The following is a 22,939-nucleotide window of genomic DNA, read 5'->3' on the forward strand; positions in this document are numbered from 1 at the left end:
GGACTCTGCTTGATCCTCAGAAGATATTTTGAGTGTTTTGAGACAGGACTAGGGAGTTTTCTGGTCCCACATCAGTAACTGCTTCCTCTGATTGGATCTACTCACCAGCCTGGTCAGGGAGCTTCCTCTGCCCTCCAGAACTGACTCTTTTGACCCTCTCATTGGCCCTCTCTTACTGTTAAAGATCTTTACTTGAACCTTAACAGAGCCCCCACCCAAGTTCTTTCTGCCTCGCTCCATACCTCCATGGCTTTCTGCCCAACCTGGTGTCATAACTTCTCTGACCCTCGGTTTCCTTATTTGTGAAATGGAAATAAAGATAACACTTACCTTTAAAGAGCGATAGTAAGGCTTAAATGAGATAAGTAACATAGTGCATTTCCTGCACCATAAGGGCTCAGCAGACCTTAGCTGCTGCTGTTGCTGTGATTTTATTATTTTATCAGCCATGCAACCAATTCAAAGGAGCACTTAGTGTGTGTCAGGCCCTGTACCAGGAATTTGGGGGAAATGAGCTGGGCCTCAGATAGGTTTAAATCTATTTGGAGAGAGACAAAAAATTACCCATCAATAAAACAGTTCATAAGCAATTGGCACAGTTTTTAAAAATCTGTCAATATGCTCAGAAATCTCATTCACAATTCTGCCTCTTACATACAGGCTCCCTCTCCCATCTGCTGCATCTTCAGCTGCTTTTGGCTGGATAAACCGGTCATTAAGATATGATGGGCTGGGCTTTAGGAAACTCACAGGGGCTCGTCTGGCCTTTCCAACTAGCCCTTCCTTTCACATTCTAAGCTACCACCACCAACACAGTCAAGACCTCAGTCCTGATTCTCTCACCCCAGGGCCCCAGAGCCTGAGTTCCAGCCAGGTTCTTGGGGAGAAGTAGTTATTGACTGGGGGACACTGAAGGAAAGATTGAGAACTTTGTCCTTATCTCCATTCTAGAAGACTTCTTGGGGGCAAGGGCAGGGGTGGGGGAAGATACAGGATGGGGGTGGGCCAGGGGCAAAGGATGGCCAAAGGTATTATGGGAGGGAGGCAGGAGGGGCCACACCTAGAGGACAGGGCGGAGTCAGGAACCTGGGAACTCAGCCAGCTGAGAGGATCAAATTTCAAATTACTCTGGGATGAACTCTGAGATAGAAATTGTGGGCAAGGAGGCCTGAGGAGGGAGAGAGCCAGCACGGACGACCCAGCCACTCTACCTATCCTCTACCTGAGTACCTTAGGAAGAGGCTGGCAGTCAGTAGGGCCAGGAGCCACCTACCTCAGGGTTCCCACTTGCCTGCCTCTCCTTCCCATTCAGTGCCTGCCAAGATCCAGAATCAAGAACCTGAGAAGGAGGGAAGTCAATGGAGCCCGACAGGACTCAGATAAAGCTTGACCCCAGGTGAGTGAAGGCGGCAGGCCCTGAGCCAGGAGCAAGTTGCTAAGCAGCAGGTGGCCTCTATCATGCTGGCCTATCCCTTCCTCCCTCCCAGTACCCTTTGGTTTCCAGCACACAGAATGAGACAGAACTGATAATGGTCTGGCTGTCCCTGAAGTCCTCAGGGACACTGTGAGGTCTGGCCAGTGCATGACTCCTCAGAGCCTTGGCTTTCTCTCCCCGTCCAAGGAGAGAAGGATCCCAGGGTTGAGAGCTGGGGGAGGAGGGTGCATGCACAGACCCCTCATCAACTGTGGACCCATCCCTGTGCTAAGGGTCACTCTTTCCCTGGGATTCTTCTTTTTCTCCCTGGCTGCTGCTCCAAGGAACGTGAAGTGAATGGATTGTGGGTTTTGTGGGTGCCCAAGCAAGCCTGTCCACGGCCTAGGTGGCAGGCTGCCTTACAGACTCAACAGGGCCCGTTCTCCATTCCCTCCAAGAATCAGGAACTTGAGGGGAAATGGACAAGCTCCCTGAACCCAGAAGTGTTTGAGGGAGTGTCCAGTAACTGGTGTCCCTTCTGGAACCCTCTCCTGTGCACAAGTACTTGTATCCGAACACAGGCTGTGTCTCTGCAGGTACACAGCAGACCTTATGGAAGTACTGAAAACCAATTACAGCATCCCCTCTGCCTGCTTCTCTCTACCTCCCACTGCAGCCCAGCTTCTGAGAGGTGAGTTGGACCATCTCTGGAGGGAACAAAAAAAAGGAAATGAGCGTCCCCGTGGTAAGTCAGGACAGCTGAGAGGAGCAGAGGAGCGGTGGCCCTCAGCTGGCCAGCCTGGAGAGCATGGGAGGATGGCTGTCCCAGGGTCAGTCTATCACAGTTAAGGCCTTGGAGAAGAACAACTCCTCAAGGAGCCAATAGGCCAAAAGAAGGGCGTGACAACCTAGCCCAGGAGACAAACCTGAATGTTGGACCTCCCATCTATCCTTGCCTCAAAGCTCCTTCAGATTGGGGACCCTGGCCTAGAACAATTTTCAGACCCCAAGACCATCCAGGGCCTCAAGATGGTGCTCAAATGACCCAAGCCCCACAGAATCCCCTTGAGGCCTGCACAATGGCCTTCTTGGGGAAGGGCCTATATCATTCAAGAGCGGTGGCTATTATGAATAATGTTCTTAAAACTTAGGTGAACCTGCGGAAGTATTCTGACAGTGCTGGCCAACTAGATTTCTATTACTGAATTTTTTGAAAGTGAAAGGCTGAAGATGGGACTCTGTTTATTTCCCGGACGCACAAAATATGACGTTCAAATTACCCCAGCATCTTCACAGCAAACGTTGCTCACCCACGTTTTATTTTGTTTTCCTGTTGCATGATTAACTTCCTTTGAGAAAATAATACATAGCAGCTTGTGTCTCTATGGCACCTAAATGCTTTTCCAAAACGTCTACCTGAAAGGAGTAGACTCTTACTGAAGAGCAGGATGTGGTCAGTGTGCCTTAGGAAGCACACATGGGCATGTCCTTGAACAACATTCAGCCTTGTTTCAGATGTTCTGAACCAGAGTGAATGCCAACTGCCAGAGAGGGTCCAGAGAAACCTCTTAGCTGTCAGTAGGCAGCTGCTACATCTAGCTCCAGGAACCTCTTGTTCACAGAGTGCATCTGGTGATACAAGTCTTCCCCTACACCCGTGGTTGTCAGCCAGAGTCAATTTTGTCCCTCAGGGGACTTTTGGCAATGTCTGGAGACAGTTTAAGTTGTCACAACTAGAGGGTGCTACTTGGCATCTAGTGGATAGAGGCCAGGGATGCTGCCCTGGAAACAAAGGAAAACCTCCCAGAAAGAATTATCTTGGCCAAAGTGTCAGTGGAGATTGAGAAACCCAGCCTTATGCAGTGAAAATGGATCTCATACTGCCTGGCTACAAAATGTGCAAAATAGAAGGACCAAGGGTGTTCAAAGTAGGGAGACCATTCTGGGCCTGGTAGTCTGACGAGCTGCCTGTTCCCAGGTGCAACTGTTGGAGTGGGTAGCACTTAGAAGCCACGAGCAGGTGGTGAGCACTGCTAGGGTGGGGAAGAAATACAATGAGCAGGCAGGATCCCCAGACACTGAGGAGCTAAATCAGGCAGGATCCAAGGTTGCTGATGGGGAAGTGGACAATTGAGAGGCTGGGCAGGTGAGGTGGGGCCCAGTGAGTGTCAGGCAGAAGAGTTGTACTTTATCCTGTGGGCAGAAGGAGCCTGGTGAGGGCGCTGAGGTTGGGAGGGGCTGGGTATTGCCTCGGGACCGTTAATCAGTAATGAGGCTGGACTTTAAGGAAGAAGAGCCTTGAGAATCAGGGGTATAAACTGGGGGTTATTGCCCCAGCCCAGCATGAGGAACAATAGTCTGAGTCAGAGCAATATCAGGGAAAGAAAGGGAAGGTTGGAAAGCACAGGAAATTCTAAGAAAGAGCAGGCCATCTGGTAAATAAATACCTAGACAAGTGAAGTGAAGGAAAAAGAAACTTATGATGCCTCTGGGGACATGGGCAGTGGTGGTGACACTGACAGAAGCAGGCATGTCAGAAAGAGCTGCCCACTGGAGGATGTGGAGAAACCCCTTCCTTCATCTTTAAACTCTGTCGTCCCTTAAAATAAATGCCATTTCAGAAAGAGCTATTCTGGAAGGATTATTGAACATTTCAATAATCAGTTTTTGAAATGCCAGTGAAATAATTGCAATTATGATCCTTACAGGATTTTTTTAAATGGACTTATCCAAACCTTTTTATAGAACTGTAAAGAACCATGAAAAGCCAAGACCTTCCCTGCCAGAGATTAAGGCTTATAATAAGACTAGAGTGATTAAGATAGCAAGTAGAAAAATGGAACACAATACAGGACCCAGAAATAATGCCATGCCCACTCAGTGGGGCAGTGTGGACTCTTCAAGAAGTGATGCCGGGCCATTGCCTGTCCCTATTGCAAATAAATAAACATTAAAAAACTCAAACATAGCTTTAATCCAGGTAGATTAAATACCTAAATGTAAAATGCAAACATTTGTACAAAATAAAAATAGAAAGCTCTCTTTATGAGAGTAGAGAATAATTTCTTAAACACAAGAAGCATAAACGATCATGGAGACTAACTACATAAAGCAAACAAACTCCTGTACAACACTATAAAGAATGTTACAAGTTGACACACAGGAGACTTCCGGACAAGATGGAGGCCTAGACTGACACGCTCCATCTCCCTCCACAACTAAGAAGGAATATAACTACTGCAAAACCAGAAATAACCAGAAGTTCCAGAAAATAAATGTAAGTCCAATGTATGAAGTTATAAAGAAGTGGTGCTCATCTGGATGGGTAGGAAGGGCGAAGCTGGGGCGGAGAGGTCAAGCTGTGCTGGCGGCAGCAGCAGCGGCGATGATGCGGAGATGGCAGTAAGCAGACACCCGTATTTAAGGGGAGGCGAGAGGCACCAGGGGAGCACCCCCGGCTGCAGACCAGACCCGTCAGCTCGTGATTCCAACGCCAGGGAAGGCAGACCCCCATTGCCATGGACTGTGAGGGCCAGAGAGGGTGGGGACAGAGGAGGAGGCTCCCAGTCTCTCAGCGGAAAGTGAACAGCAGGAATCTATCTTGGACCCCCGCCCCCACACAAAGTGCCACAGTGTGGTGAGAAGGGTCACCCTGTAGTGACGAGTACACAGGACTCCACCCACTATAGTGTAGGAGGTGTGACAGCCCCTCCCAAGAAGCAAAGGTAAACACAAAACTGTTCAAGATGTCACAGATCATGATAGAGATCCCAGTGATGCAGCTGACCAGACAGCAAATATCTAATCTAATGGCTCAGCAGATAGGAAATCTTTCTGAGCCACAGTTCAGAGCTTTAGTTATAAGAATGCTTATAGAACTAACAGTAGATCTTAAACAAGACAGGGAAGGAATGAAGGCTAGTCCTTCTGAAATGAACAAAAACACATACGAAACTAGTGGTGAGGGCAAGAAAACCAGGGATCAAATCAACAAATAGGACCATAGGGAAGGAACAAACAGTCAACCAGTGCAGAAACAGGAAACGAGAAGTGAGGAAAATGAGGAGAGGCTCAGAAACTTATCAGACAGCTATAAGCGGGCCAACATCCAAATCATAGGGTTGCCAGAAGGTGAAGAAGAAGAACTAGAAATTGAAAAATTATGTGAAAAAATAATAAAGCAGAACTTCCCTAACTTGGGGAAGGAAATAGACTTACAGGTCCAGGAAGCACAGAGAGTTCCAAAAGTCTGGATCCAGGGAGAACCACACCAAGACACATTATAATCCAAATGTCAAAAATTAAGGATAAAGAGAGAATCTTAAAAGCAGCAAGAGAGAAGAAGAGAATTACATACAAAGGGGTCCCAATAAGATTGTCAGCTGATTTCTCAAAAAAAAAACTCTGCAGGCAAGAAGGGACTGGCAAGAAATATTCAAAGGAATGAAAAGCAAAAACCTACAGTCACAATTACTCTATCCAGAGAAGCTTTCACTCAGAATGGAAGGGCAGAGAAAGTGCTTCCAGGACAAAGTAAAACTGAAGGAGTTCATCAGATCCAAACCACTGTTATATGAAATGTTAAAGGGACTAGTTTAGGAGAAAGAGGATCAAAACTATGAACATTAAAATGAAAACTATATCACAACAACCAACAACAGAAGCTTGGGAATCGAAACAAAGGCAAACTAAGTAGGCAATGAGAGTGGGAAAAGAATTATAGGTATGGGGAACATTTTGGGGAGGGGTCAGCAGGGAGGGGGAAGGGGAGAAAGGGAGGGAGATGGTACAGGAATTAAGAAACATAGTAGGAAGGAGTGGAGTAGACAGGAAGATGTTGAGAAGAACTATATGCACAACCAATGGGCATGGACTAAGGCTGGAGGGGGGACAACTGGAAGGAGGGGGGTCACTGGGTGGAGGGGAACATAGGGAAAAGAAATTGGGACAACTGTAACTGCATAATCAATAAAGCATATTTAGAAAATAAAAATAAAATGTACCTCTTAAAAAAATGTTAAAAGTCAAACTACAGACTGGAAGAAAATAATTTCAAGCCTATAATTAATGAAGGATAAGTAGTCAGTATTAAGTAAAATTACCCAATAAAAATTGGATAAAATATATGAACAGGCAATTCTCAGAAGAGGGAACCCAAATGACCAATATATACCAAAAGATTGTCTATTTCTTTAGGAATTAAGGAACCAAGAGTTAAACAACAAATATCATTTCACTACACTCTTATAGGCAAAATAAAAAGCCTGATAATCCCAAGTGAAGGTGAATTTGAGGTGAACTGTGAACTTTCATAGATTACAGGTGGGATTACAGATAGTATAACCACTTCAGAGTGTAATTATATATCTGTAACACTGAAGATTCTCATCTCCTACAGCCTAGCAATTCTAATTCTAGGTATATGAATAGAGGAACTTTCCTGTATGTGCCAAGGAGACAAGAATGCTTATTGTAGCATTTGTTTGTCAATGAAAATAACAACAATCATGAAAACAATGTCAGTAGGTACTAAATTTATGGACCTTAGTCTTAGAGAAGATTTTATGAATTTGACCTCAAAGGTAAGGGAAGCAAAAGCAAAAATAAATGAATGGGACTATATCCAACTAAAAGCTTCTGCACAGCAAAAGAAACTGTCAAACAGAAAAGCAACCAACTGAATAAAAAATATTACAAATATCTTTCATTACAAATATCCAATAAGGGGTTAATATCCAAAATATATAAAGAACTCATACACCTCAACAACAATAAAAAAAAATCCAAATGTCACAATTTAAAAAGAGGCAGAGGACCTGACCAGACACTTCCCCCAAGAAGACGTACAAATGGCCAATAGATACATGAAAAGATGCTCAACTTCACTAGCTGTTAGGGAAATGCAAATGAAAACTACAATGAGATATCACCTCACACCTGTTAGAATGGCTATTATCAACAAGACCCATAATAACAAGTGTTGGAAAGCTTGTGGAGAAAAAGGAGCCCCCACTACTGCTGGTGGGAATGTAAACTGGTACAGCCACTAAAGAAAACAGTATGGAGGTTCCTCAAAAAATTAAGTATAGTGTTACCATATGACCCAGCAACCCCTCTTCTGGGTATCTACCTGAAAAGCTTGAAAGCATTTATTAGTAAAGATATATGCACCCCTATGTTAATTGCAGCATTATTCATGGTGGCCAAGACATGGAAACAACCAAAGTGTTTGGGTTGCAGGCCGGGTCCCCAGAAACATTGATGTTTCTCTCCCTCTCTTTCTCCCTCCTTTTCCCTCTCTCTAAAAATAAATAAATAAGATCTTTTTTTAATAGCAGAAAAATGTCCATTAAAAAAAGAAAACATAAATGGAAAAGACATACATCAACTTAATACTAGTTAGCCCTGGGAGGTGAGATAGAGATGGGAAAAGGATCTAGGAGGTATACATAGGAGCCTTCAAATGCATCTGTAATGTTTAGCTTTTCTAAAAATAACTTTTGAAGCAAAATCAGCAATATCATAACACTTTAAAATGGCTTATGGGTATAGTAATGTTTGCTCTATTATTCTCTTTACTTTTGATATTTTTATAATTAAAAATATAACTATAGAAGTCATTTTGAAATGTAGATTAAAATAACAGAATACAAAAATTTATAGTATGATTGCAGTAATATAAAATATATCACTTAACCAGGATGATTTTTTAAACTACTTTTTATTGAGCAAATACTACATGCCAGGGGCTGTGCTAAGAGATTTAATGAGAAGATATGTAACCTGTCCAAAGTCACAGAGCAAGTAGTGAGTGGAATTTTACTTTGCATTCATGTCTCTGACTCCAGGGTCTATGCTCTTAACCTCCATGGAGACAGATATGCAAAAACAAATAATTTTTGACTAAGAACCAGCTAGGATTATGAATAATACTCTTTCTTCAAAATTTTAATGTTCTCGTATTGTTTTCATTATATAAAAAGTAATCTTCAGTGTTTTAGAGACAGTGGGAAATTTTCTAGTTGCTACAGTTGTAATTGTATTCAAAATGTTTAGTTAGACAAGCGTTTCTGTTGGAATACTAATCCCAAGGAGTGCTTCATGAAAACAGAGTATAAAAACATAAGTATAGACACTTTTATCCCATAATATTGATTAAGATGCAGAAAAATAGGGGAGGGGACAGTCTCTTAAGAGATAAATGTTTGGTGGAGAGCAGTGGTGCCAGGCTATGATGCTAAAGAACTCTATTTCTCAGCTTTTGCGCAGTGGAGGTGGATACAAGAGCCTATAGATAACTGCAAGTATGAGAAAGAAAGAAGTACCGAAGTCAGCAGTTACAAGAAGGTGCAGAAGCATTTCTGCGTTGAACAGTCAGAATGTGCCCTTCCCCCTCCTTCATTAACTTACTCTTTCAGGGTTGCATTTGGTTGTTTCAATCACTCTATTGATGTGAACCCAACCAATAGTAAGCATGCGTAATGATTGAGGGCAGGGGTTTAGTCTGAGAAACCCCTGGGTTTAAATCCTAGCTCCTTCACTTCAAGGCCCTGTGACCTTGGGCAAAGTGCTTAACACTCTAAGCTTTGTTTCCTGAAAAAGCCTGTAAAATGGAGCTGACAATTGAAATTCTCATTGGGTTATTTCTTTCTATCGACAAATAGTCACAGTTGCTGTTTCAAACGCTTGGAGATAGAACAGAGAGCAAGACCGACAAGTCCCTGCCTTGGTGGAGTTTACAGTGAGGTGCGGGACAGACAATAAGCAAGTAAATCGTCGTCGTCGGCGGCAGCCGTCCGTCTCGAGAGACGATGGTGTAGCTTCTTAAGAGTCTATCTGCACCGCCGAGAATGGCTGTGCAGTCCGACTCGGGAGTGACACGGTATCTGTCTCCTCCCATGTTGAATCGACATCTTGCGATGACGCTGGAGTGTCCTCTCCAGTGAAGCTGAAGCTACAGAGCCTGGGCACGGTGATATGGAGGGTCTGCTGTTGCCCATGCAGCAGACCCCCCCACTCTTCACAGCTGAAGGATCCAAGGGAAAGACGGAGTCAATACAGCTTGGCTTCAGGTGCGCCGCAGGAGTTGCCGGTGTTGACTACAACGTCAAACCGCCTTAGGGACTCCGGCTCCGGATTTTCTGTCGGGGTTTACTCCCTTAGCCTTTCCCCTGAAGAGGTATGCCGCAAGGCAGTGGAGGTTTTTTGGAGTCAGAGTTTTCCTTCTCTGATGTGCCCTGACTGGAAGATCGAACCAGCGACACTTAGCTCGCAGGTCGACGCTCAATCCACTGAGCCAAACCAGCCAGAGAATGAATGCTAAGATGAAAGTAATATTCTATGAAAGAGCAGTTTGGTTCTCAGACACATGGAGATAAGTCAGTAAATTAGTAAATATACCCAACATTAATTATGTTCTTATATTAATTGAGTTCTTACCACTATTCTAAATTTTTTACATGGATTTAATCATCACACATCTCAGAGACATATATACTATTAAAGATAAGGAAACTGATACACATAAAAGGTTAAGTGTTTTGCTCAAGTACATAAACATTTAAGTGGCAGACACATTGTTGAAACCGAGAAAAGCAATGATGAGGGCCTGATTAAGATGCTGCCTCTGAGGATAAAACAATTATAAATTGGAAAAGTAGAGGCTAGAGCAGTAACCACCACCTCATATCATCATTAAGGATTGTGAATCTGCTTTCATTAATATATGTAATTTTTAATGTGACATATTACCATCAATCTGAATACTAACTGATAAAAAAGCTGTCTTTTATTTTTAGATAAAATTGTAATTATTAATATTTTATTCCCATACTCGAATGGATATATTAGAATATAAATAATAAAGTTATTTATCATCATAAATTTAAAATTACTGTGGACCGATTAACTTCTATGGCGATAGTTTGCATTCTAGCCACGCACATCATTTACGAAAGCCATTGAGACACATGGAGGGTTGGCTGGCTGAATAAGCATAACGGCTCCTTTCAATCCAGCTTTGATAATATAACCTATGAAATGGTGAGTCAGAAGAATAGCCTTAGTGGTTAGAAAGTGCATTATTAAAATAAAATATATTTTAATATTAGATCTTTAGCTGATTGCTAATCTTTCAGGTTAATACAAACTATACATTTTCAAATCACTGCACAGATGAAAGCTACAGCAGCAATCTAATGTTTGCCTCTATATTAAGGTAGATAGATTTAGGTATAACTCAACAGATGACAAATGTCAAAAATACTAGGTTCTTCTATTCTGTTAAAAACAAAACTTCTCAAAGTCTTATGAAACATTAATTTTACATTCAAAATGAATAAAAATTCAAGTTTAAAGTTTTTCATCTTACCCTGTCTAGTTCCAGTGTAAACTTCTGGTCCCATGACTGATTGGAAATGGGTTTCCAACTAGTTTGACCAACCACAGCAAGTAAATAAATATGTAAATAACGTCATTGTGGGAGGGGCAGATCACACTGTGCTTTTAGAAGAGGCTGCCTGAGGAGGGGCATTTGAACAAATATTTTTCATTACAAATATCCAATAAGGGGTTAATATCCAAAATATATAAAGAACTCATACACATCAACAACAATAAAAAAATCCACTAGGGTCTCAGGGAGAGAAGCTGAACCAACAGAAGCCAAATTTGAAGTCCTGGCAGTGGGAACACTCACGCGGTTGTTGGGAGGCTGGAGTGGTAGGAAAATCCTGAACCTCTAGGAACAGAGAAGAGCTGAGCTGCAGTGACTGCGTTTGGAGAACACAAGGTGTGGGAAAGGATGAGGAATAAGCAGAGGAGACCCCAGTCAGAAGCCAGGCGGGGAACTGCGAGGAACGTGGTTCAGTGAGCCAAGCGGAAGGAAGAGCTTCAAGGAGGAGGGAAGAGGGAAGGACAGTGAAGACTGGTGAAGGATTTCGCCTTGATGACTTGCCTGAGAAAGGGCGGTTTCCACTCTCAGCTCTCAGTGAGCTGATGAGGACAAGAGTCAAGGAGGGAGTGGGGGTCAGGCAGGACTCCCCCTCCCAGCGATGGACATTGGCTTTTAGAAATCTACTGAATTAACTTTGGTTTCTGCCTATCTATACTTTATCTTTTGTGTGTATTTTTTTAACTAAATATTTCTATTGTAAAAATAATTCAGGTTTAGAATAGTAAATATGAAAATCCAGAAAAGTAAAAAGAGGAAAAATCATTTATACCACCACTCATAGACAGGCATTGCTTGTAGTTTCCTTTTCCTATGTTTTTATTTAATTAGAAATCATACTATCCCTACAACTTTGTGTCCTGTTTTTATAAGCCTGACTGGCAGGCACAGTAGCTAGAAGGTGTGTCTGGAGATGGGGTGTAAGGTATAAGCAGTTTATTGAGCAAGCCAGGGTGATGAGAGGGACTGCTGAAGTAGGAGAAAGCAGCAGGTTTATTGGGGTTATGGGGAATGGAGAGGGGTTAGGGAGATGGAGAGGGGTTAGGGAAATGGAGAGGGGTTAGGGGGTTAATAGACACTCCCAGACCCCCTCATGAGCCCATAGGAGCCCCACACAGCCTCTGCTGAGGCGCACTTTTAAGCAAGCAAAGTGCGACAGACAACTGTGGCACCAGATACTCCGGAGAGGTTCTTGTTTTGCCCCGATTATTGTTATTCTAGCCATGGGGTCAGCAGTTGTTCGTTCCAGCTGCCTTTAGATTCTGACATTTAGATTCTGATAATGACATAATACGAATTTTGCATATTAGTATATGTTTCTCAAAATGTATCTTTTAAAAATTTTTTGTTATAAAATACATGTTTATTATAGAATAATTGAAAAAGGTAGAAAAGAAAGCAAAAACCATCCACAATCTCATCACCCAAAAACATCACTGCTATTTGTTTTTAGTATTTCTAGGCATTTTTCTACACATTTTTTTTTTTTAATTCATTCACCCTGGACAGCTATCTTTGTGTTGGCTGTTGTCAGTTTTATTTTGTTTTTTTAATTATTTATTTATCTGTCTGTTAGTTTGTTTATTTATTTACTTATTTTTAGAGAGAGGGGAAAGGAGAAAGAGAGGGAGAGAAACATCGCTGTGTGGTTGCCTCTCACTCGCGCCCCCAACTGGGGACCTGATGTGCAACCTAGTCATGTGCCCTGACTGGGAATCGAACCAGTGACACTTGGCTCGCAGGCCGACGCTCAATCCACTGAGCCACAACAGCCAGGTGTTCACAACGATTTTTTAATATTTTTATTTTATCCAAGTAGTACGTGAACATGGTTAAAAATTTAAATAGTACAAAAAGGCTACTAATGAAAATCGACAATCCCCTTCCCTATCCATTCTCATTTCTAATCGTCCTCCTCCTTTTTTAGCTGATGTAACCTTCAGATTGCCAATATATGCACATCATTGTTTCTGGGTATCAGCTTTGGGCATTACCTGCAGCTGCCTCTATGATACATGAGGATCTAGCTCACTCAGCACTAAGCTTCTTTCATTCCATCCATATAATTATGTCAATATTTTTAGTTGGTTATCTTTATACGTTTATGTACTATACCTATAGTTTATTTCCTATTCTGCTAGCTATGGTTAGTACTTCTTGACTCTCCATTTTGTAAGATAAAGATATTGGTGCCTCACTCTTTTCTTAAGCTTTTTTGTACCTTTCTCTTCCCAATTAAATCTTTTAAACATGGTTATAATTTTACATGGTTAAATTGGAAAGCCAATTTTTCATTCTGCTTTGCCCACATAAGGTTTTTTAAAGGTATAATTCATGCATTTAAGGGCAATGATCTTAAGCATATAGCTTTATAAATTTTTATCTATGTGTGCATCTGTGAAACTGCCATCCAGATCAATATATGCAACATTTCCAGCATCCAGCAACATCTCTCATACTTGCTCCAATTAATGTTCCTACAAAGACCACTATTCTAACCTCTGTCACCATTATAGATTGGTTTTCTCTGTTCTTCAATTCACATGAACAAAATCAGTTTGTGCTCTTGAGTCTGGCTTTCTTTGTTCATCATTATGTTTTTAGAAGTAATGTGTTGTGTTGCATGTATCAATAGTTCATCCTTTTTAATTGTTGTGTGATATTCCCTTGGGGGAATATAAGACAATTCATTTGGCTGTATTCTTTTTTTAAATTATATTTTATTGATTATGCTATTATAGTTGTCCTGATTTTCCCCCTTTGCACCTGCTTCACCCAGGAGCCCCCACTCCCTCAGGCAATCCTCCCACCGTTGTTCATGTTCATGGGTCATGAACACTTTCTTTGGCTACTCCATTTCCTATACTGTACTTTACATCCCCATGGCTGTTCTGTAACTACCTGTTTGTACTTCTTAATCCCCTCACCTCTTCACCCATTCCCCCATAACCTACTCTCATCTGGCAACCATCAGAATGCTCTATGTATTCATGATTCTGTCCTATTCTTCTTGTTTGCTTAGTTTGTTTTTTAGATTCAATTGTTGATAGATTTGTGTTTTTTCACATTTTATTGTTCATAGTTTTGAGCTTCTTCTTTTTCTTAAATAAGTCCCTTTAACATTTCATATAATAATGGTTTGGTGGTGATGAACTCCTTTAGTTTTTTCTTGTTTGGGGAGCTCTTTATCTGCCCTTTGATTCTAAGTGATATCTTCAATGGGTAGAGCAATCTTGTCTGTAGGTCCCTGCTTTTCATGTCTTTGAATATTTCTTGACAATCCCTTATAGCCTGCAAAGTTTCTTTTGGAATCAGCTGACAGTCTTATGGGAACTCCCCTGGAGGTAACTAACTGCTTTTCTCTTGCTGCTTTTAAGATTCTCTCTTTAGCCCTGGTTGGTGTGGCTCGGTGGATTGAGTACTGGCCTGCGAACTGAAAGGTCACTGATTCAATTCCCAGTCAGGGCACATGCCTGGGTTGCGGGCCAGGTCCCCAGTTGGGGACATGTGAGAGGCAACCCATCACACATTGATGTTTCTCTTCCTCTCTTTCTCCCTCCCTTCCCCTCTCTCTGAAATTAAATAAAGAAAATCTTTAAAAAAAAAATAAAATTTTCCCTGGCATTCAATGGATTGAATGCTGGCCTGTGAACTGAAAGGTTGTCAGTTCAATTCCCAGTCTGGACACATGCCTGGGTTGTGGACCAGGTTCCAACTGGTGGCGTGCAAGAGGCATTGTGAGATGTTTCTCTTGCACATTGATATTTCTCTCTCGCTGCCTCCTTCCCTTCCCCTCTCTCTAAAAATAAATAAATAAAATTTTAAAAAAGATTTTTCCTTTATCTTTAACCTTTGGCATTTTAATTATGATGTGTCTTGGTGTGGGCCTCTTTACATCCATCTTGTTTGGGACTCTCTGTGCTTCCTGGACTTGTATGTCTATTTCCTTCATCAAATTAGAGAAGTTTTCTTGCATTATTTTTTCAAATAAATTTAAAATTTCTTGCTCTTTCTCTTCTTCTGGCACCCCTATGATGCAAATATTGGGCCTCTTGAAGTTGTCCCAGAAGATACTTATACTACCCTCTTTTTTTTCTTATTGTTCTGATTGGTTGTTATTTGCTTCCTTATGTTCCAGATCATTGATTTGATTCTCAGCTTCCCCCACTCTACTGTTGTTTTTCTATAAATTGTTCTTTATTTCAATTAGTGTATCTTTGTTTCTGATGAAACTTTTTTTATGCTGTTGAGGTCCTCACTGAGTTTCTGAGCATCTTTATCACCAGCATTTTGAACTCTGGATCTGATAGATTGTTTATCTCCATTTTGTTTAGCTCTTTTTCTGGAGTTTTGATCTGTTCTTTCATCTGAGCCATATTTCTTTGTCTCCTCTTTTGGCAGCCTCCCTTTGTTTGTTTCTGTGTATTTAGTAGAGCTGTTTTGACTCTGTCTTGATAGCATGGCCTAATGTAGTAGGTGTCCTATCATACAAGCTGGGTACTCAAGGTGCACCCTTCATGTGGGCTGAATACACCCTCCTCTTGTAGTCGAGCCTTGGTTGCTGTTGGCAGATCAATGGTAAGAATTTACCCATGCCAGTCAGCTGCAAGGACTGGCTGTGACCACGGACCACCAATCTCCACCCTCTATGGAGGATCAGTTGTGCAGAAGCAGGATGTTGGTGCTCTGATGTGGTCTATAGCTGTCCACTAGTGAGCTGGCCCTGGGGTTTCCTGGAAGGTGCAAGCCAAGGTCAGCCCCCACCTGTGTTTTGCCCAGGGCTGCCCTTCCTGAGCTATAAAGTGATCTGAGGTGGCTGCTACTTATACTGGACTTGGAGATTCCCAGGCGAAGCCTCAGGCTGTGAATCTAGGCTGGCTGCTGCTAGTGCCAGGCCTGGGGCTCACTGAGGCCAGCTGTTGCTTGTTTAATAGGATTTGAGAAGTTATGAAGCATGAGCCAAGACCAGCCATCCATATGGATAAGCAGCTTCAGTGGACCCATAAGTTGGGTAGGGCAGAGTCTCTGGGGATACAAGGTGGGTCAGTGTTAGCCAGGTTGATGGAGTCTCAGATATGGCACCACTTTGCCAGCCCTGTGAGGGGAGGGTTTAGAAAAGAAACAATGGCCTCTGCCCATCTTGATGCCAGACACTTCAGTTTCTGCTTGTCTACCACTGGTGCCTTTCAAGCTGCTACCCCAGTGATGGAGCTTCTTGGGGCTCTAGTAGTTTCTCCCACAGATTCAATCCTTGTTGGTTTTTGCAGCCAGAAGTTATGGAGACTTATCTTCCTGTCACTGGAACCCTGGGGTGGAAGGCCTGGTGTTGGGATGGAATTCCTCGCTCCCGAGATACCCCTCCCAAAATTTTATCTACCACATGTAGGTGAGGGACAGCCCATTCTGCATCCCGCCTTCCAGTCTGGATGGATGTGATTTCTTTAATTCCTTAGTTGTGAGACTTCTGTTCAACTCGATTTCTGGTGGTCCTAAGTGATGGTCGTTCTATATTTTAGTTGTATATCTGATGTGGCTGTGGAAAGAGGCAAGCTATGTCTGCCTACATCGCCATCTAGACTGGAAGACTTCTCTCTGTGTTCTTATTGAAGAAACATGGGCTGTGTTGGGGAAAAGTCTCAAAAGTTGAAATTCAGGATTAATTTCAAAGAACTGATGCATAGCCTTATTCACATTTATAAGAGCTTTAGTAGGAGAAACTTACATATATAGGCAAAGTAGCTGCTTGTTCCCAGTGATGATCGGCTGGGAAGAAGTCAACACCACTCTCTGGATAGGGTATCTTTTTATAGGAGGTTAATAGTAAAACCATAGGATGGGTTGTCACAAAAAGCACCAGAAAGAACAATGCATCCCTAAGTTAACAGATAACATTAGGCAGTTATCCACACTTGTACATTCATTAACCTCCTTCTAGGCTTGACGTTTCTCTTTGGGAGGCAGTCCGGCTTTCTCAATTACTGTCAGTTAGCCTGAGGCTACAGAGAGTTAAACAATCACAGAAGGTTAAACAGAAAGTCCAACATTTTCCAAGTACCTTCACTGCTGGAGCCATATTGCATCTCTGACTTCCTCTAGAGGCTGTTTCTAGTTTTGGTCATTATGAATAAGGCTGCTCTGAACATTCTTTCTATGATTATAAGCATTTCTAGTGAATAGGTATCCAAGAGTGCAATTTCTGGTGTCATAGAGTAGCTGTGTGTTTAATAGGTACTACCAAGTTGTTTGCCAAAGTGTTTATACTCCTCCCAACAGCAGTGTATATGAGAGTTCCAGTCACTTATTTTTTTTAAAGATTTTATTTATTTATTTATTTGTTTGTTTGTTTGTTTATCTATTTATTTATTTTTAAAGAGAGGGGAAGGAAGGGAGAAAGAGAGGGAAAGAAACATCAGTGTGTGGTTGCCTCTCGTGTGCCCCCACCTGGGGACCCAACCCACAACCCAGGCATGTGCCCTGACTGGGAATTGAACTGGCAACCCTTTGGTTTTCAGGTCAGCACTCAATCCATTGAGCCACACCAGCCAGGGCTCCAGTTATTTCTTATCTCCACTAACACTTGTAATCGTCAGTACTCTTTATTTTAGCCCTTTGGGGGTTGTTGTTTTTTTTTCCTTTTTCTGTTGACTGTAAACACTTAGCACCTTTGTAGGTTTTGTGAACATGTGGGTATCTTCTTTTGTAAAGTAACTATTTAAATATTTTTTTTAAGTAAAAAAATTGTTTTCTTTTTCTTATTGATGGGAATTCTTTATGTATTATGTGTGAGTCTCTTGGTGAGTATCTATATTACAAATATCTTTTCTCAGTCTGAGTTTGCCTTTTCATTCTCTTAATAGTTTCTTTTGATTAATGGAAATTCTTAATTTTAAGGAAGTCCAATTTATCAATATCTTATGATTACTGTTTTAGTGACTTATTTTAAAAGACCTTTGCCTATCTCAAAGTCATAAAGATGTAGTTCTGTGTTTTCTTCTAAAAACTTTATCTTTCACATTTAGGTGTTTTTGTATGATATGAGGAAGGGGCCAATGTTCTTTTGTATCTTCCAGTGGGTCTGCTAAGAAGTTTTTTGGTTTTTTTAGTTGAGTGTTAATAAGTTTTAAACATATTATTATATACTCTTTGGAAAGATATCTTATGGCATGCACGAAATGTTCATGTCTGAATAATATTCTATGGGGTTGTTGATTTTAAAATTTCAGACATTTATGTTGTTTTAGGGCTATTATTCAATAATATTATAAAAATTATCATTTTAATATTAAACATTATCATTTAATAGAACAAAAAATAATATATCACTGTTACTTTACTCTTCTTTGACTACTAGACAGGTTGACGATTTTTCCACAGGTAAGAGCCTCCTGTTTTTGTTATCAATTTTTTTAAGTAATAAAGATGTTAAACTTTAGTACACATTTATTAAAAATGCTTTCCCCCAGTTTGTTTCATCCCTTTTTTTGCCATTCAGAAGTTTAAACTCTTTATACAATATTTCACCATTGTTCTCTTTGTGATTTCTTGGATTGCTTGTAAGCTTAGAAAGGTGTCTTGTCTCCAAAGTTTTGATGAAAATGCAACTCTCTCTCTCTTCTTTGCTCTCTCAATTTTTCCTGGTTGATTTTTAAAGACTGATCTCTTTAATCTATTTGGAATTATTTTGAAACATGACAGGCTTTATGTGTATCTCCATAATTGTTTTAAATACACATTTTTTTGTTGTAAAAGGATAACATTGTGTAAAAAAAATCTTCTGTATATTTATATTTTAAGTTTTTCAAGTAGAAAAAGGTAAAGTCTTTTTTTTTTTTTTTTTTTTTTAGTGCAGAACTACAAGTTTTTCATATTCAAAACTTGCAGAGCTTACTTGAATAGAATCTGGAGAGGTAATTGAGACAGTAACAGTAATAACAAACCAGTCATTTTTTTCATTTACTTTTAATTTTTATTGACATATACTTGTTATATGACATTAGTTATATTAATTTCAGGTGTACAATATAGTGATTTGACATTTTTATACCTTACAGTGTGATCACCCTGCCAAGCCAGTAGTTTAGACACCCAGAGGGCTCTATTTTAACTAAATGGAACTGAGTGGAGAAAGGGATGAGTAAGAGGAAAGAAAAACAGCACAATATTGTCTTTTATGGCCTGCAATAGAAAGAAAAAGTTTACTACTAGCTTCAGAAGTCCTGCTTGGGAGCTGGAATCCAAGAGCCACCTTCCCCATGGCAGGTCCTCTGGATTGGCCATTAGATCTGATTGTGATCAGAGATAGAGGGCCTCCCTTTGATAAAACAAACAGAGAGAAAAATGTGTGCCTGGAAGACCCACTGGGATCAACGTGATATTTTTTTGACTGATTCACCTTTGCCTGGTTGCTCCTTGTGGTGCCACCAGGTATGACTGATCCAGATGACAAGTCTCTTCTGTGGTGTGGTTTTCTTCCTCCCTGGTTTGGTTTCAGTAGTATTATCTCTCTGACTGAGCTGCCCTCAGTCACCAAAACATAGGGCAGGTTAGCCAATAACTTCCTCATACTTTACTCCTGTGAGAGATGCTCACAATAAAAACCAGGACACAGGCCTTGAGCAGCAAAGAAAGGCGTTTATTCACAAGTTTGCAGAGTCGGGCGCACCACCAGCCAGGAGCGTGTACACGCAAAGTAGACTAAGAAAACTGGTTTTATACGAATGTGATTAGTTCCCCCTCCCTAACGCGATTAGCTCCCCCTCCCCCCTTTCCTTCTCCCCCATTTCTCCATTACTGATTAATTCGGGTTCACAATCTAATGTGATTAACTACTTAACTCAGGGTGTGATTAAGTAAGGGTAATCTAGTTACAGGTCTACAGAGTCTCCAATTTATTTACAAAGTTATCTAGCTACACCTTTCCAATTCTCTGTGTTAGGTGATGACAATCTTCCTCCTTTTAGTCTCAGAGATATGTGTGAGGAGCTGCGGAACGTCATTTCTTCACCCCTTTTCCATGATTCATCTGTTAATTATCTCCTACTGGCTTGAGAGTCACTGGCTTGCTTCTTTATCCCTAACACTCCCAATGCACGAGAACAGTGGACCGGGCTCTGTCAATCTTCCTTTCCCCCTTCTTCCTCTCCTCTATCCATTAGGAGGCAGAAAAGAGTTATTCCGCCAACTAGGGGAGAGACTTAGATAAATGAGGCTCTGGGCTTAGTCACTAAGGACCCAGAACCCTTTAAAACTAGTTGTTGCATTGATGAGTCACATGTTCAGAAAAACATACTGTAACTAGATTAATTTCTTTCTGTGAGCAATGGTGAAGCCTGAGGAGCATCATTGGTATTTGTCAAAATGTTTATCCCCTGACCATTATCATCAGGTGAGCTTGTTAAAAATGCAATTACTGGGCCCATCCCAGATCCACTGAATCAGCATCTTTGAGGGCAGGACCTGGACAGCTACTTTTTAACAACTCCTCAAATAAATGTAATAAACACTAAAGAGAGCCACTGTGCCATGTATATATATGTAAGACTAAATGCGAGACCAACATGGGTTGAAGGTCCTTGGAGTCTTTACTTGTATCCATTTCTCTGGTTAAAATCCCTTCCTAATTGCCCCAGTTTCATAACATAATTTTTTTAAATCAAATTTAAACAGCTCTAGAGTATACCACTAAATATATTCTGCTTCAATTATCGTGTTAATTGGTCCCTCTTTGCTACCATGACAATGGCACCAGAGGTAGAAAAGGGAGTAGGCCCTTCTGAACTCCTACTCCAAAATTTTTGCTGATTATGTAAAAACTTGTTTGGTATCTGTACCCTTGCTCAGGTAAACTTCACTATACCTAAAATTATCTGGTCAAGAGACTGCCTGCCAAGATGGAAGTGTAAGTAGATAGGCTTCATCCCTTTCTACAACCATAAGAAGGCTTACATCCACCTTAAAACAAAAATACCCAGAACTATGAGAAAATCGAACTGTATGGAAGTCCAACAAACAAAGATATAGAGAAGTAATACTTGTCTAGGAGGGGCAGAGACGGGGAGCTGGTGTGGCAGCAGTGACAGTGGCTGTGGTCAGCCATCAAAAGAGCAGTCACACATTATAAAAGCCACGAGGGACACCTGGGAGCAATCCCAGTCCCAGGCCAGACTGCACAGTTCATGGTTCCAGTGCCGGGGAAAATAAAGCCTCATAACTTCTGGCTGTGAAACCAGCAAGGGTTGGGGCAGCAGTAGAAACTGCTGATCTCTCAGGAGAGTCCATTCAGAGAGCCCCCACAGTCCTAGAACATCTGCAAACCCACTCACTCTGGGAACCACTACCAGGGCAATAGCTAGAGTGACGGCAGTCACATAGGAAAAGCAGGTGAAGTGACTGGAAAAGGGGCAAGTGCCAAGCAAGCAGCATTATTCCCTCTCAGATGCCTTCCCAACATACGGCACCACAGGTGGTGAAATGGGTCACACAGCACTGATGATTACCTAAGGCTCTGCCCCTTACAATGTAACAGATGCGACAGCTCTACCTAAGACACAGAGGCAAACACAGGAGGCTGTCAAGGTGAGGAGACAGAGAGGTATGGCCCAAAAGAGGGAACAGATCAAGGTTCCAGTGGGAGAACTAAGAGAGAAGAAGATAGCCAACCTAACAGGTGCAGAGTTCAAAACACTGGTGATAACATGCTCACAGAAATGACTGAGTATGACAAATGCCTAAGGAAAGACGTGAAGGCTATACTAAGTGAAATGAAGAAAAATCCACATGAAACCAATGGTCAAGGAAAGGAAGCTGGGGTTCAAATCAACCATTTGGAACATGAGAAGAAATAAACAGTCAACCAAGTACAGAATGAAGAAACAAGATTTGAAAAAAATGAGAAGAGGTTTAGGATCATCGGGGACCACTTTAAATGTACCAACATCTGAAGCATAAGGGTGCCAGAAGGAAAAGAGGAAGAACAAGAAATTGAAAACTTATTTGAAAAAATAATGAAGGAAAACTCCCCAAATTTAGTTAAGGAAATAGGCATACAAGTCCAGGAAGCACAGAGAGTTCCAAATAAGTTGGACCCAAAGAGGGCCACACCAAGACATGTCATAATTAAAATGCTAAAGGTTAAAGATAAAGAGAGAATCTTAAAAGCAGCAAGAGAAAAGCAGGGAGTTACCTGCAAAGGAGTTTCCATAAGACTGTCAGCTGATTTATCAAAGGAAACTTTGCAGGAAAGAAGGGACTGGCAAGAAGTATTCAAAGTGATGAAAAGCAAGGACTTACAACTGAGGTTACTCTATCCAGCAAAGCTATCATTTAGAATGGAAGGGCAGATAAAGCACTTCCCAGACAAGGTAAAGTTAAAGGAGTTCATCATCACCAAGCCCTTATTATGTGAAATGTTAAAGGGACATATTTAAGAAAGAGAAGATCAAAACTGTGAACAGTAAAATGACAACAAACTCACAATTATCAACAACTGAATCTAATTTTTAAAAATCCTAAGCAAACAACTAGAACAGGAACAGAATCATAGATGTGGAGATCATGTGGAGGGTTATCAGCAGGGAGGGGGACAGAGGAGAATGGGGGCAAAGGTACAGGGACTAAGAAGCATAATTGGTAGGTACAAAATAGGCAGGGGGATGTTAAGAATGTAAAGTAAATGGAGAAGACAAAGAACTTATATGCATGACCCATGGACATGAACTAAGGTAGGGGGGATTGCTGGAGGGAAAGGACGTACCAGCCAGAGGGGGGTCAAAAATGAAAAGTTGGAACAACTGTAATAGCATAATCAATAAAATATACTTAAAATAGAATACAAAATAAAATCCAGGAACCTCCCCCTAAAAAATTGTCTGGTCTAGTCTTTCATACATACAGAAGAACGACTATTTTTTAAGCTATATTGGATATTCTAGGTCTAAGAAAAAGCCATTCTTTTTTTTAAAATATGTTTTATTGATTATACTGTTACAGTTGTCCCAATTTCTTTTCCCTCTGCTCCCCTCCGCCCAGTGACCCCCCTCCCTCTAGTTGTCCCCCCCTTTTAGTTCATGTCCATT

The 22,939-nt window shown here is 41.3% G+C and overlaps 1 protein-coding gene across 1 annotated transcript in view; it reads left to right on the top strand.

Moving 5' to 3' along the window:
* Positions 1-1,144: 1,144 nt before the first annotated feature.
* The window catches only part of SLC51A (solute carrier family 51 member A), a 29,667-nt gene continuing 7,872 nt past the window's right edge, over positions 1,145-22,939 (top strand). The window contains exons 1-2 of the mRNA XM_090278130.1: positions 1,145-1,396; positions 2,011-2,105. Coding sequence (XP_090134256.1) covers positions 1,359-1,396; positions 2,011-2,105 — 133 coding nt within the window. The 5' untranslated portion in view covers positions 1,145-1,358. The remainder of the gene's footprint in view (positions 1,397-2,010; positions 2,106-22,939) is intronic.

Source organism: Furipterus horrens, unplaced genomic scaffold, assembly GCF_987537825.1.
Source record: "Furipterus horrens unplaced genomic scaffold, mFurHor1.1.pri manual_scaffold_1, whole genome shotgun sequence".
NCBI lineage: Eukaryota > Metazoa > Chordata > Mammalia > Chiroptera > Furipteridae > Furipterus > Furipterus horrens.